Here is a 13,375-nt window from a genome sequence, read left to right as displayed (position 1 = left end):
TTGAGGTGGCAACAAAAGATCTCAGAAAAACCTGTTTTAAAACCGAAGCACAAGCTATCTGCATGGCTAGATTACATTTTGGTGAAACATCCTTTTAAGGGAACATTTAATTAATCACTGTGATTTACCTACGGTTCGAATCTGTTACTTTGTGGGTTAAAAAAACAGAAAAAATTGCAAAATGAGTTTAATTTGCAACGGGAAGAATATAAACACAATCCACACAAATCTTCACTCTAATCTGCTGTAATGAAACTGTTGCCTCTTAAAAGGCATTTCAAGTCAGAACAGTGTACATCCTGAATTAATTTCAACCCCGAAGATATAGCTTAGCACTTTGTTGACAAAGTAAAGTCAGTCTTTCAAATTCCCAAATAAACTCGTGAATGATGCCTGTTTGGTTTCTTTGAGAGAAAAAAAAGTGCATTTAGGTTTCAAAAGTGAGAACTGCAATGTTTTATATTAGCAGTCAGAGTTGGACATGTTATGGATTATAAGTCATCTAAACTGTAAGAGAAATGGCATATCATTGTTTTTGGGTTTTTTCTATATGCATTGACTATGTTTGTGGGTTTCCATATTGAACACAAGGTCAAAAGAGAGATTAAGATTTCACAAGATAACACAACACATTTACATATATGCTGTACAATTGCACGAAGTAAGTGGGTTGTTTACAAAGATAATCCATAAGGATAACATTGCAGCGATAGAAACAAACCATTTAAAGTTATATTAAGACTTGCAGGTGCAAATAAAAAATGTGTAAAAGTTAAAAAATTGTGATGGTTACACATTCCAAATCACTGAACTTCTGTAGATAAACTGAAGTCTTCTTATCTGTGTTAACTTGACATTATCAGGGAATGTGATGTCATTAAGAATAATATTTAACTTTCACATCTCCCTCTTTCCTTCTTGAGGTGAAATGTTGCCGCACTCATAAGGTAGTTGATCGTTTGGCATGATGGTGTAATTTAGGACTTCCTGTTCACTGGATGTGAAATACCTTTGCTGGAATATTATTGTGGACATTCCTTTTCCAATTGAGCAGTGCATGACACATGCACTGTTTTACATGTCTTGGATGTGAATGTATGTGAAGATGACTGAAATAATAACTGTATGCTCATATTTTAGACAATTGGCAGCATTACAGTACAGCTATTATAAGATTTAAACTTATTTTTGTGTCCTTGACACTAGAACTTTAATCATTCCAGTTTTAAAATCTCAAGAGTGTCAAGTTTCGAAATATGTTAAATATTCAGCCATGACAGAGTTGGATAGAGGAGTGCTGGAAGGAGTTTGTTGTGTTGGAGTATAGAAAGTATAGCTAAGTGTTATCTAAAAGAGGTTCGATGTCATGGCTCAATATTCAGCTGATTTCAACAACTCAGCTCTGGTGAGATTTTAGAGTCTTATCTTTTCATCGAGATTTGGTTAGAGACAATAAATGCACTATTGCCCCATTGGACTAAATTGTAGCCCGTTTTGTGGCTTCTGGCTGAAATGCTCTTGTTCAATACTGCACCAGTTTCAAAAATTGTTGTCCATAGTTGCTTTGACACAAAAAGATGGGGAAACAGGGTCCATGTTGAAAAGTACTTAGTTCCCTTTAATGTGATACTTGGATCTTTTTTATTATACAGCATAATAAATCACAATGAAATCTAGTCAAGTATATGATGTGGTGCAAAGGAAAGAAAACCCACAATCCAAAGCTTCTGTAAGGATTACCATTATGTTTAATGCAGGATATATATTTTAATTTGACACTTTTAGAAAAACAGTAATTAAATCTGCCTTCTCTGCAGTACCACTACATTCTTGAATGAACTGAACACACACTTAGTACCAACATCTATTGAAGCTTGTGAAACATACAGTGGTTGGTTTGCCTTTATGGCCAATCACAACATTTGCAGCTTTCTCGAAAGACTAAAGTAGCTTGGCAGTGTTGGACCCAGGTGATGCCGTTGGCACAACTGTAAAAAGAACCTGGTGCATCAGGTTTGGCATAAAGCCCACCAGCCTTTGTTGCACAGAAGTTATCAGGGTCAGGGCTTTTAGTGGTACGAGCGATTGTAGGTCCAGGAGGTTTTGTGTTTGTGGATGGATTCACTGGAGCTAGAGTGGGGCCTGGAGTGGGAAGTGGAGGAAGATCTGCAAACATTAAGAGTCCTCCATGAGTATTCTGTATTACAATAACAATGTAATAAAAACAAAAGGAATTAAATACGTTTTCTGCTTACCTGAAGCCACTAGAGTACGGAGATAGCTGATGAGAGGATAGGGTCCTTGTCCACAGAACTGTCCGTTAAAGTCGTCGAGATCCAGAGCCCAGATGAAGGCTCCTCCAAATCTGTTGTCCTTTAGGTACCGAGCCTGAAGGAGGATAGGAACAGTCCAACAATATATGTCAGTAAGTAAAATAATTACTGAGAAATATTTTTCTATAAATTAATGACTACCTTAGTCTCATAACTGGTTTTGTCATCAAATCCAACCCAGTCATTTTGCTTGACAGCATATGGCACTTTCTGATCCTCAATCCGCTGGACACTGGCGCCTTTGAGGAAACCACAAATCTGAAAATATAAAAAAAGGTCACATTTTTTATTTTAACCTGATATATGAAAGCTTCATTATATTTAACTCTCTCACTTGTCTCCCACACTTTCACAATAAAATAACCTTTTTAAAAACAAAAACAAAATCAGTAACATACAATAGAGTTAAATTAAGTAATTATTTGCCAGTTTCACCTCATAATAGGACCAGAATCCGGCCTCCCTAGTAAAAGTACCAGCAGCAGCAGGACCACTGGCTGGTGCTCCAACCTGACTGGACTGAGTAGACAGTCGAAATGTTCGCCCATATGTTGCAAAGCCCATATTTAGCTTTTCTACAGGTGTTCCCATGTCCCGCCAATACCTCATGGCAAAGTCCTGAAATGTAAATAAAGACAGAAAGAAACAAAAAACAGAAAGAGTTGGAGTTTAGAGACACCCTGTCTCTAAATTCACAATGCAGTAAACACTTAATCCCTGTACTTACAGTATTTAAGTAAACATTGTCTCCGGTATCTTGGGATCCTTTGTATAAGGGGCTGTTATGTCCGGTGACCCTCTCCCAGGTGCCATGAAAGTCATATGTCATCACGTTAATAAAATCGACGTACCTGATAAAATGCAAGTCAGACCCAGTTCATGAAAAAAAAAGAAAAATGGAGACAACTGATCACTGAAATGATGAATGATGAGAATTAAATGTTTGTGTACTTTGCGATCTCTGCGATTTCATAACCAGCATCAATAGTTCCTTTCCCAGCAGACACAGCAGCAGAAATCATTAATCTGGGACGGCCAGATGCTTTTCCCTCAGCCTCATACGCCTGTAGGAGTTCCTGTACACCATACAAGAGTTGAAAAGTCATGACATATCTTTAAAAAAAAAAAAAAGTAAAAAAAATAATAATAAAAAGGTGGGTGGTGGGGGGTTTTCTTATCGTTAATGAATCCCATGGGCAAAAAAAAAAATCTATAATACAAGTATTGTATGTGTATCGAAAGCCTGATACATTGTATTCCTCTGCTGTAGGACTTTGTGGTTGTCCAAAAACTATTAAACACAATGAGCTACACCAGTGCATTGGGTAACATGTTCCTTGTCTCTGAAGAGAGTGGTTACTTTATTTTGTCTAGAAATAGCTCCGAAGACTAAACATATTCCATAACAAGTATTTCCATGTCAGTAAGAGACCATCGAGCATGCATGAGAATGCTGTTCTCTTTACAGTAATTGCCCATTTTTTTTCATGCTTTCACAAATAAGTTTAGTAGCACAACAAGCTAGCAGACTGCTGTTAACAGATGTGCAGAGGCTTCTTCCTATGAGTGAAAACTTGCTCACTGTTATTACTCTTTGGAGCCATTTCTAAACTCATGCAATTATACTCTTGGGAGAAGGAACTTGTCACTCAGTGCAACAGTGTGGCTCACTGATGTGTTTAATAGTTTTTGGACAACTGAGGTCTATGACATACATCAGGCTTTGAATACACACACTACTTGCAAGTAGCATAAATTCATTGTTGGTTTGACTCTGCACATGAGATTTGTAGACAATATAGACAATTTACAGCCCAAACCTTTAAACATCAGATCGACATCACACCAGTAATTTTGCATCTAACCTTGCATAATGTGGTGAATCTCTGCTTGTCCTGCGGAGGACTTCCTCTTGCAGCAGGATATTCCCAGTCCAGATCAAGTCCATCAAAACCGTGTTCTCTCAGGAATTTAATAGAAGATTGAATAAACGTATTCCTGTTGGCTGGTGACGACACCATAGTAGTGAATCTGAGTGGCATTTTGGGAAAAGAAAGATGCTTTAAAAAAAAAGGTATACAGTACATACATATAATATGATATTTATGTTTTGGTTTATGTTAAATATCTCACTTTTGTGTTCCAAAGTTCCAGCCTCCGACTGCCAACAGTGTTTTAAGATTTGGATTCCTGAGGGAGTATATACACATTTTGTTGCAATGGTTATTTTGTATAACAAGAGGTAATGCAGATGTTGGGGGCTAAAGACAAGTTCATTTATAGATCATTTCAGCCACGAAGCGAATTCAAAGTGTTTTACATAAAACATTGAAAGCAATTAGATAAAATGCAAAAGAAACGCACCATAAAAGGACATTTAAATACTATTAAAAACAGTTATTAAAGAGTGAAGAAAATAGAAAACACAAGCTAAAATAGATTAAGACATTAAAAACAAGAATAATAGTTAGTGAAGTTTAATAAATTAATATTTAAAGAGTTTACCTCTGTTTGTGATCATTGAAAGATTTATAGAGTTGGTCATCATTCCACTCTATGCTGACCAACTCATTTCCCTCGTTAATACCAGCAAAAGCATAGATCAGGTGGGTACACAGGTTGGGATCAATATTTGAAGGCATAAACTTCCCATTGCCAGGTCTATACTGGGACCAGTTGGTGAAATAACACACCAGCCTGGAGGATGAAACTAAACACGGAAAAACAGAATTTGTTTCCATCAATCTTTGAATAATACATTGATACATTAAATACACATTTAACAAGTAATAATAAATGTAAGTTTATAAACTCACCCAAACTTCCAAAGCAGAGAAAGAGACCTTTAAAAGTTAAACATATAGTCAGTTTAAATGGGGTAAAAATTCAAGAAAAAAAAAATCATAGCTTTTCTTTGTGCCTTACCTGCTATTAGAATTAGCTTGCTCATGGTGGCTGTGCTTCAATGAGCTTTTGCAGCTGTCAAAATGTCTTAAGTAGAGCACTGAGGAGCTTCCCCTTACTGATGACAAAATACACAACCCGTGACAATCATTAACTGGAAACACATGGTTTCACCCAAAATGTTGGTCATAAGGTTATTGCTTCATCAAAATCAAACACAAACAGAAGCTATTTAAAGGTCTTTGACCTCACAAAGAAAATATGTTTTAAGAAATCTGGTTGGACAGCTGCAGAAAACAGATTGCATAATAAGAAACAACATGTGATGCTTAATAATATAAATAGTCCATCACCAAACACTTGTTGTGTCACTGGTAATTTCCCAATATTTGGTCATAAAAAGTAAGATACAATGCGCTTAACTTAAAATAATACCAAGAAAACTGGGTACTGGATCCTTAAATTGGTCTATAATGAAAAAGACAGACTAGGACAGGGCTCAAAATGTACATTTTTAAATAGCCACACTAATGCCCATCTTCAGCATGTAGCAATTTTCCAATCCACACAGGTGGGTTAATTACAGATGTCTTCACCTGGTGGAATAGGTATATCAATCAATCAATCAATCAATCTTTATTTGTATAGCGCCAAATCACAACAAAGTCATCTCAAGGCCCTTTACACATAGAGCAGGTCTAAACAGTACTCTTCAGGTTTAATTTTAATGAGACCCGACCATGGACGTTGTTAGACCAGTTTTGGGGGGGCTTAAGCCTCCCTAAAATGTTCTAAAGCCCCCCCCAAATCATTCAGGGTTTCCCACAGCACTTTCCAGCTTAGGCGGCCGCCTTAACTAACGTCTTCAAAAAATGTACAGTGATGTATATTAATGTTCAACCATCGTCTACAGCGGTGCTTACTGCAGGACGACTGGTCGAAACCGCTGTGTCAGACTGTCTGACTTCGACCCTGAACGCACCTGTAGCTCTCTCTGCTTCTCCCACTAGCATAACACAGACACGCTAACGGTGATATTAAGTTTAAGGAAACAAACACAGACACGCTAACGGTGATATTAAGTTTAAGGAAACAAACACAGACACGCTAACTGTGATATTAAATTTAAGGAAACAAACACATAGAAGCTAACTGTGATATTAAGTTTAAGGAAACAAACACAGACACGCTAACGGTGATATTAAGTTTAAGGAAACAAACACAGACACGCTAACGGTGATATTAAGTTTAAGGAAACAAACACAGAGAAGCTAACTGTGATATTAAGTTTAAGGAAACAAACACAGAGAAGCTAACTGTGATATTAAGTTTAAGGAAACAAACACAGACACGCTAACAGTGATATTAAGTTTAAGGAAACAAACACAGACACGCTAAGAGTGATATTAAGTTTAAGGAAACAAACACAGAAGCTAACTGTGATATTAAGTTTAAGGAAACAAACACAGAGAAGCTAACAGTGATATTAGGTTTAAGGAAACACACAGAGAAGCTAACAGTGATATTAAGTTCAAGGAAACACACAGACAAGCTAACAGTGATATTAAGTTTAAGGAAACAAACACAGAGAAGCTAACAGTGATATTAAGTTTAAGGAAACAAACACAGAGAAGCTAACAGTGATATTAAGTTTAAGGCAACAAAACACAGACCGCTGGTTAAAACATAAATCTATATCATCTGGGGCAGAACCTGCTCAGAAAAAAACAGCGGAGCCCGAAACAATGGTGTTACATGTGACCTTGATGTCAATACTAGATCACTGAATTACAGTGTTTACAGTTAAGACAATAAAAATGTACATTCGAGATCTGAGACAGAAAGTGAATGGGCCTTTTAGACAAATCTGACTTCACTAGGAGATCACGCCAACTGGAAGACCTTTTTACAAAAATATCTAGGTAGGAGTTTGAAATGCACTTGCAATTTGAGAGTCACTTTTCAAAATGTGCCAATATCTACTCACTACTTATTCAACTGATATAGGACTATAGGTGGAAACAATGCAAGACCCTGAGATGAGGTATCTCTGGAACTTTCTTTGAGTAAATCAAATCCCTGAACTTGTACCTTATTATACTTAGCATTATCTCAGTCACCATGCTAACCAAGCTATCAGCTAGCCGAGGCCACAACCTAATGGGTGTGGTCACTAATGTATGTCTTCTATACTGACTTTTGAATTTTCTCATTTTTCTAAAGATGTTTACTGGCATTGAGATCTGATGACCATAGCATCAGGCCTCTTGTGTTTCTTTGGACTTTAGACAGACCTGGTATAGTTATGTATTTTCATAGGGTCAGTGTCCTGCTGTATGTCTTGTCAGACAGGGTTATATAAGCCTACAGTATGTATTTTAATACAGTGTAGTAGAAAGTAGACTAATATAATAAAGGCACAGAATGGAAAACACTACTATACTGCAACACTGAATCTAGAGTGGAATTTAGACTTTATAATGTTAGTCTATGAAAATGAGAATATTTCCATTCAGTGAAGCATTTTAAAAATGAAACAGACTGTTTTGTTTGATGAAAAATACATTTATTTATTCCCAGCTGCAGCAATTGCATCTAGCATTGAAAACTAGACCAGCTGGACATCTCTGAACAAATGTTTGTCCGTGGGAGCACTGAAAGAAGGATTTGCTGTCTTTGTCATTCATGTACAGGCCGTCAGTCTTCCCAGCACAGAAACCACTTCCAGAAGCAACAGTTGTGGTTGTGGTTTGGGCAGTTGTAGTTGCAATAGCTGCAGTTGAGGTGACAACAGGGCCAGGTACGTTTGTGGTGATCACTGGTGGACGTGTGGTTACAGGAGGGGGAGATGGAAAATCTAGAGAGGTAAAATATATTTAAATTAAAGAGATTACAGAAGGAAATATTTTGGTAAAATTCACATGCTGTGCAGTTTTGTTGTCTAATTGCTGTTTACCTGAATCCAGAAGAGAGCGCAGGTGATTGATGAGAGGGTAGTTTCCCTGTCCACAGAACTGTCCACTGAAATCATCCAGATCCAGACACCAGACGAAAGCTCCTCCAAACTTATTGTCTTTCACATACTTTGCCTGTGGAATATCATTTAAAAGAGAGGGCTTCAGTTTAAAATGTTTTGTGTTTTTTTAACAAGCATTTAGTGTAACTCATTGTTTTAAATGCACCAGCACCCCACTACTTTTTCTCAAGTATTTCGGCATAATCTAATTAGAATTAATTAGATTAGATCAGACCTGAGGTTTTATATATAAATGAAACATTCAGTTGAAAGTTAGAGTGCCACCTTCTGCCCAACCTGTGGTATTACAAATTGTATGTGCTGAGTGTGCTGCCTCATTGTGATCAGCCACAGTGTTGATAGTAGACCAGTAGCACTTGGTATCTGGTTTTATTTTGTGTATACTGTATAATCATCATAAACATAGATGTGAGGGGAAATGATGTATTTATTACCTTGATGTCAAAGCTGTGCTTGTTATCAAACCCAACCCACTCATTGCCTTTCATGGCATATGGCACCTTCTGCTCATCAATCCAATGGACACTGCCTCCTTGAAGGAAGGTGCAAATCTGTATAAATGAAAGAAAATGATGCTCAAAAATCCTCAACATGATAGTGTTACATTAATCTGTGGTGTAATACATTGTGTCTCAGCACTGAACCTTCACTGACCTCGTAGTAAGACAAAATCCCAGCTTCACGGCTGTAGGGCCCAGCTGAGGCTGGTCCACTAGCAGGCGCTCCAACACTGTTGGCTGCTGCATATGTGCGAAATGTACGTCCATATGTGGCAAAACCAACCGTGAGCTTGTCAATGGGAGCTCCTTGGTCTCTCCAGTATCTCATAGCGAAATCCTGTGAGAAAAACAAAAAAGAAATGATTTCATGTATTCAATCAAGCACATGTTAGACATTCAGCTCATTCAGGTTCTATGAACTTTGTTGAACATTTTACTCACCAAATTGAAGAAGATGTTCTGGCCGTGATCAGAAGAGCTGCTGTACAGAGGGCTGTTGTGACCGGTGAACGGGTCCCATGCTCCGTGGAAGTCATAGCTCATGACATTTATGAAGTCTAGGAAACTGAGACAAATATGATGTGACCAAAAAATTAAAAAAACAGTCTTTTTTTGTTTTGTTTTATTACTTAAACATTAAATATATTGAATTAACTCACTTTGACACATCAGCAATCTCATAACCGTTGTCAATATATCCCTTTCCAGCAGCCACTGCAGCTGTGAGCAGCAAACGTGGCCTTTTGGTATCAGCAGCTTCTTTTTCAAAGGCAGCAAGTAATTCCTAAACATGGATACAGAACAGAATAATCATGTTTATGATGTGGGCATTTTCAAAGTTTCGTCACTGTTATAGTATATCTCAAATCAGTCAATGCTGCAGATTTAAAAACTGACCTGACAAAGTACTGTGAACCTCCTCTTGTCCTCCGGTGGGCTTCCTCGTGCTCCAGGATACTCCCAGTCCAGGTCAAGCCCATCAAAGCCATGCAGTCTCAATAACTTAATTGAGGACTGGATGAACCTCTGGCGATTGGCAGGGGATGACACCATGATGGTAAATCTGTAGAAATGTAACACACAATACCAGCACTGTTTATAATGCTCTTTGTTAATTAATATTATTAATGAGTCCATGTTGTTGAAGCCTTGAAGACTCACTGAGTTGATCCAAAGTTCCACCCGCCAACAGCCAACAGAGTCTTCAGCTCTGGGTTTCTGTGGGGGACGTGAAGAAACGTTCAATTTATTAGTGCAGTATTTAGATCTTTAAAAAAAGTCAAAGTAGCAAATGCACAATGTAACAATACTCTGTTACAAGTTAAAAGGTTTTATCTGAAGCTTATAAAAGGCTTCAGCAGTCTGAGTTTGTCATATCAAGTGGATATCTGCCACATTTACAGTATTTTTAGAATCAAAATCCTGTGTTTCCTCAGACAATTAATTTGGATGTCAGAAAGCTTTATAATCCTCAGATCAACTTTTAAATTGATTATTGAACATAAGATATGGATTTTGGCCCCTGTACTTATGTACGGTACATGAGCAAATCTTTGCCCCCTTTTGAAAACCATGTCTGTCCAAATGTAGTGATTAGAACATTTTCAGGAAAAATAAAGTATTCATTAATGGGGGAAAGGAGAAAATGCCTACTTCTTAAAGAGAATTTAAAAGCTTACAAACATTTGAAGACAGGGCTGTTTTGTGATGGTTTTCATAGAACAGTAAGAAGATATAATAGTATGAATGCTACATTAACACTGCAGTTAAACTAAGAGCTAGTTTGTTTGTTTTTTTTAAATTATTTGATTTAAAAACTGAATGAATCCACATAATCAGCCACAACATTCAACTTCATTCCAGGTGCTTATATGATATATGACGCTGTTGTGAAACAACAGACGACTTGACTATAGACAGATTGATATTACAGCCAGGAAAAACTCACTTGTTCTTGAGCTGATTGAAGGATTTATAGAGGACGTCATCATTCCATTCATAGGTCGACAGCTCGTTAGAAGGGTTGATTATTGAGAAAGCGTAGATCAGATGCGTACAGAGATGTGGGTCAACATTGTCAGGCAGATATTTGCCAGCGCCTGGTCTGTACTGGGACCAGTTGGTGAAGTAGCACACCAGTCTGGTAGAAGACACTTTTGGAAAAGGAAGAAATGATATGAATAATGTTTCTACTAGTAATGATGATTAAGAAGCAAATATCACAAACATGTATAGAAGTTAAATAATGAATCCATACCTACTTGAAGGCACATCAAAAGGGACAATCCTGAAAAGAAAAGATATTAAATTATTTCTTTTTTATGCATGAGACTACAGCATTTGATTGAATGAACAACTGATATAATCCAACCTACCTGCCAGGATTGTAAATCGAGCCATGTTGTGTCAGCTGAGTCTTTTCCTCAGAGTTGCCTGAAACAATAAAAAAATGTTGTATGTCATGAGTTTTTATAATTTTGCCTTCCAGTTTTGTAAACTGCACCCAATTCTTCAGGCTGTGTCACCGGAGGTAGTTAAGCTGCAAATATTACAACCTATCATCTTCTAAAATGTAGGCCACTCACACCTCTGTGCAGTGATGACTTACCTGTTTGTAGTTGATCAGCTGAATGTGATTCGGATCCACCTGGGAGTCTGTTTTTATAGACCAGGACAAAGGCTGCAGGAATGGGAGGTGTAATGGATGCTCCAAGGGGAATGGCTGTCACAGTGAAATCTGTAAAATAGGCCAGCAATAAACTGAAAAAGAGGTCTAGCAGTGATATCTATTTTTATTGAATCAGAGGGCATAAGGTTATCCAAAGTTTTCTCTGTAAATTGGCTCATAACTGAAAAACTGGCTAAATCCACACAGATAAAATATGATAAACGTTTGAACTCCTGCGTTGTATTTCAGATAACTTCAGGATTAAAGGGGTTTCCATGGTGCTGACATGGTACACACAAACATAACACAAACATAAGTTTTCTTTAGTTTCATATATTTTACACTCACATGTAGACTTAGTTGGATTTTTTTTTTTACTTTTTCAACATCAATCTAAAACTTAAAATACAATATGGCTAAAAGTTTTAATTACCTATTAATCTGATGATTGCCCATCATACTTTCTCTGTTGACATCTTTAAGTTTTAGTTTTGTTAGATAAACAGATTTACCATTGTATACTGTAAGACAAAGAACATGTTTCACATTTTAAAAAGCTAGAATTAAGACATTTTTAGCATTTCTATTTGAAAAATCTAAAATATTTACACATTGATGAGAATTTTGAGTGACAACACATTTTTGATGCACTAAAATATGGTTTACATTGTGTCAACACTAATTTTCATTGTTTCAGTTGATAAATGCATTAAGAAGCTTTTGAATATTGATATACATAACTGTACTATTTGGAAATACACTGTTGAGTGACCTGTTTTAGTCTTAAATAGCATTTGGTTCATTCTTGTCTCTATCTTGACCTCCTTGGTATTTATATTGAGCCTTTTACTGTATGTTGACTTAACATATGTTATATGTCATGTATTGCTGCAATTAGATCACTGCAACAATACAACCTCATTATGTTGTTTAAGCCAATAGTATATATATTGTTGGGCTCAACACCATATTGAGGTTTTTACTATTAAGTCCAACAATTTCTGACACTATCATATCAATGACTTGATAAATTAAGACACTTAAGAGATAAGATGTCCTTGCCATAAATCTGTATCATCCTTGGGTGATTATGTAACTTTGGGTTAACTTGTGTGGCAGCACATAGGTTATAGTTCAAGAGAATGACAACACATGTTTTAGCTTTTGCTTAATGCAGTTTGAAGGACCAATGTATGTATCAACAGTTTTTAAAGTATATAAATCACACATTCTGTGATTTGAATTTACATTAAATTGCAAATATTAATATAAACCTGGTTATTTCTTTTAATTAGGAAACAGGGCAGCAAAAGTCGACATTCAGAATCACATCAAACGTGCTAGAAATAAATATTTCCACTTTATTTACATTAGGGTATAATACACAGATGATGTTAGGAGTCAAATAAACTAAAGCGGTTACATCAACATTAGTAATTTATGCTGGATCTATGTGCATTGTGAGTGAAACAGGGAGATAGTTTAGTCGAGTTCATAGAGAAACATCAGCACTTTATGATTTTACAGCTAGTTTATGGCTGCTTGCTGATTCCCCAAATGGTTCGACCTCTTGTCTCCCATCAGACCAAAATTCAAACTGACAGATGAATGCAGATGAATCATTTAGTCCCTTGAGAAATTGTATTACCCTTATTAGAAGGCAGTCTAAGCTCAGGGACACTGTATAGTATGAAGCCCTTATTTCAAAAAGCCAACATACAAAAGTAACACAAATCACAAATTACTGATATTAGCAGAAAGAAAGAAAGAAAGAAAGAAAGAAAGAAAGAAAGAAAGAAAGAAAGAAAGAAAGAAAGAAAGAAAGAAAGAAAGAAAGAAAGAAAGAAAGAAAGAAAGAAAGAAAGAAAGATGTAGTAACAGTAGTGAAGTTGGTCCTTGCAGCTGCTTTTTATCAACATGATAAACTGATCTA

General features: G+C 36.6%; 2 protein-coding genes across 3 annotated transcripts in view; both read right to left on the bottom strand.

The window, feature by feature from the left end:
• Window positions 1-1,591: 1,591 nt before the first annotated feature.
• Window positions 1,592-13,375, bottom strand: part of LOC133987837 (acidic mammalian chitinase-like) — a 47,676-nt gene continuing 35,892 nt past the window's right edge. The window contains exons 1-11 of one of the 2 annotated variants that reach the window (XM_062427305.1): window positions 5,259-5,368; window positions 5,150-5,176; window positions 4,839-5,043; window positions 4,467-4,523; window positions 4,199-4,364; window positions 3,285-3,409; window positions 3,061-3,184; window positions 2,769-2,951; window positions 2,475-2,591; window positions 2,256-2,388; window positions 1,592-2,166 (exon numbers count right to left, since the gene is read on the bottom strand). In XM_062427305.1, coding sequence (XP_062283289.1) covers window positions 1,904-2,166; window positions 2,256-2,388; window positions 2,475-2,591; window positions 2,769-2,951; window positions 3,061-3,184; window positions 3,285-3,409; window positions 4,199-4,364; window positions 4,467-4,523; window positions 4,839-5,043; window positions 5,150-5,176; window positions 5,259-5,283 — 1,425 coding nt within the window. In that variant the 5' untranslated portion in view covers window positions 5,284-5,368 and the 3' untranslated portion in view covers window positions 1,592-1,903. Of the gene's footprint in view, window positions 2,167-2,255; window positions 2,389-2,474; window positions 2,592-2,768; window positions 2,952-3,060; window positions 3,185-3,284; window positions 3,410-4,198; window positions 4,365-4,466; window positions 4,524-4,838; window positions 5,044-5,149; window positions 5,177-5,258; window positions 5,369-13,375 lie in introns of those variants that run through there. The other variant, XM_062427306.1, reaches the window with a different exon arrangement.
• Window positions 7,808-11,174, bottom strand: LOC133987686 (acidic mammalian chitinase-like). Its single transcript, XM_062427130.1, has 11 exons — window positions 11,150-11,174; window positions 11,032-11,061; window positions 10,723-10,927; window positions 9,936-9,992; window positions 9,672-9,837; window positions 9,434-9,558; window positions 9,216-9,339; window positions 8,929-9,111; window positions 8,709-8,825; window positions 8,194-8,326; window positions 7,808-8,094 (listed from the first exon to the last, which is right to left on the bottom strand). The coding sequence occupies exons 1-11, from the start codon at window positions 11,172-11,174 to the stop codon at window positions 7,808-7,810; spliced, it is 1,452 nt and encodes a 483-aa protein (XP_062283114.1).

The sequence above is a fragment of the Scomber scombrus genome, chromosome 10 (assembly GCF_963691925.1).
Source record: "Scomber scombrus chromosome 10, fScoSco1.1, whole genome shotgun sequence".
Lineage (NCBI taxonomy): Eukaryota > Metazoa > Chordata > Actinopteri > Scombriformes > Scombridae > Scomber > Scomber scombrus.
This window is presented reverse-complemented; position numbering and strand designations above follow the sequence as displayed.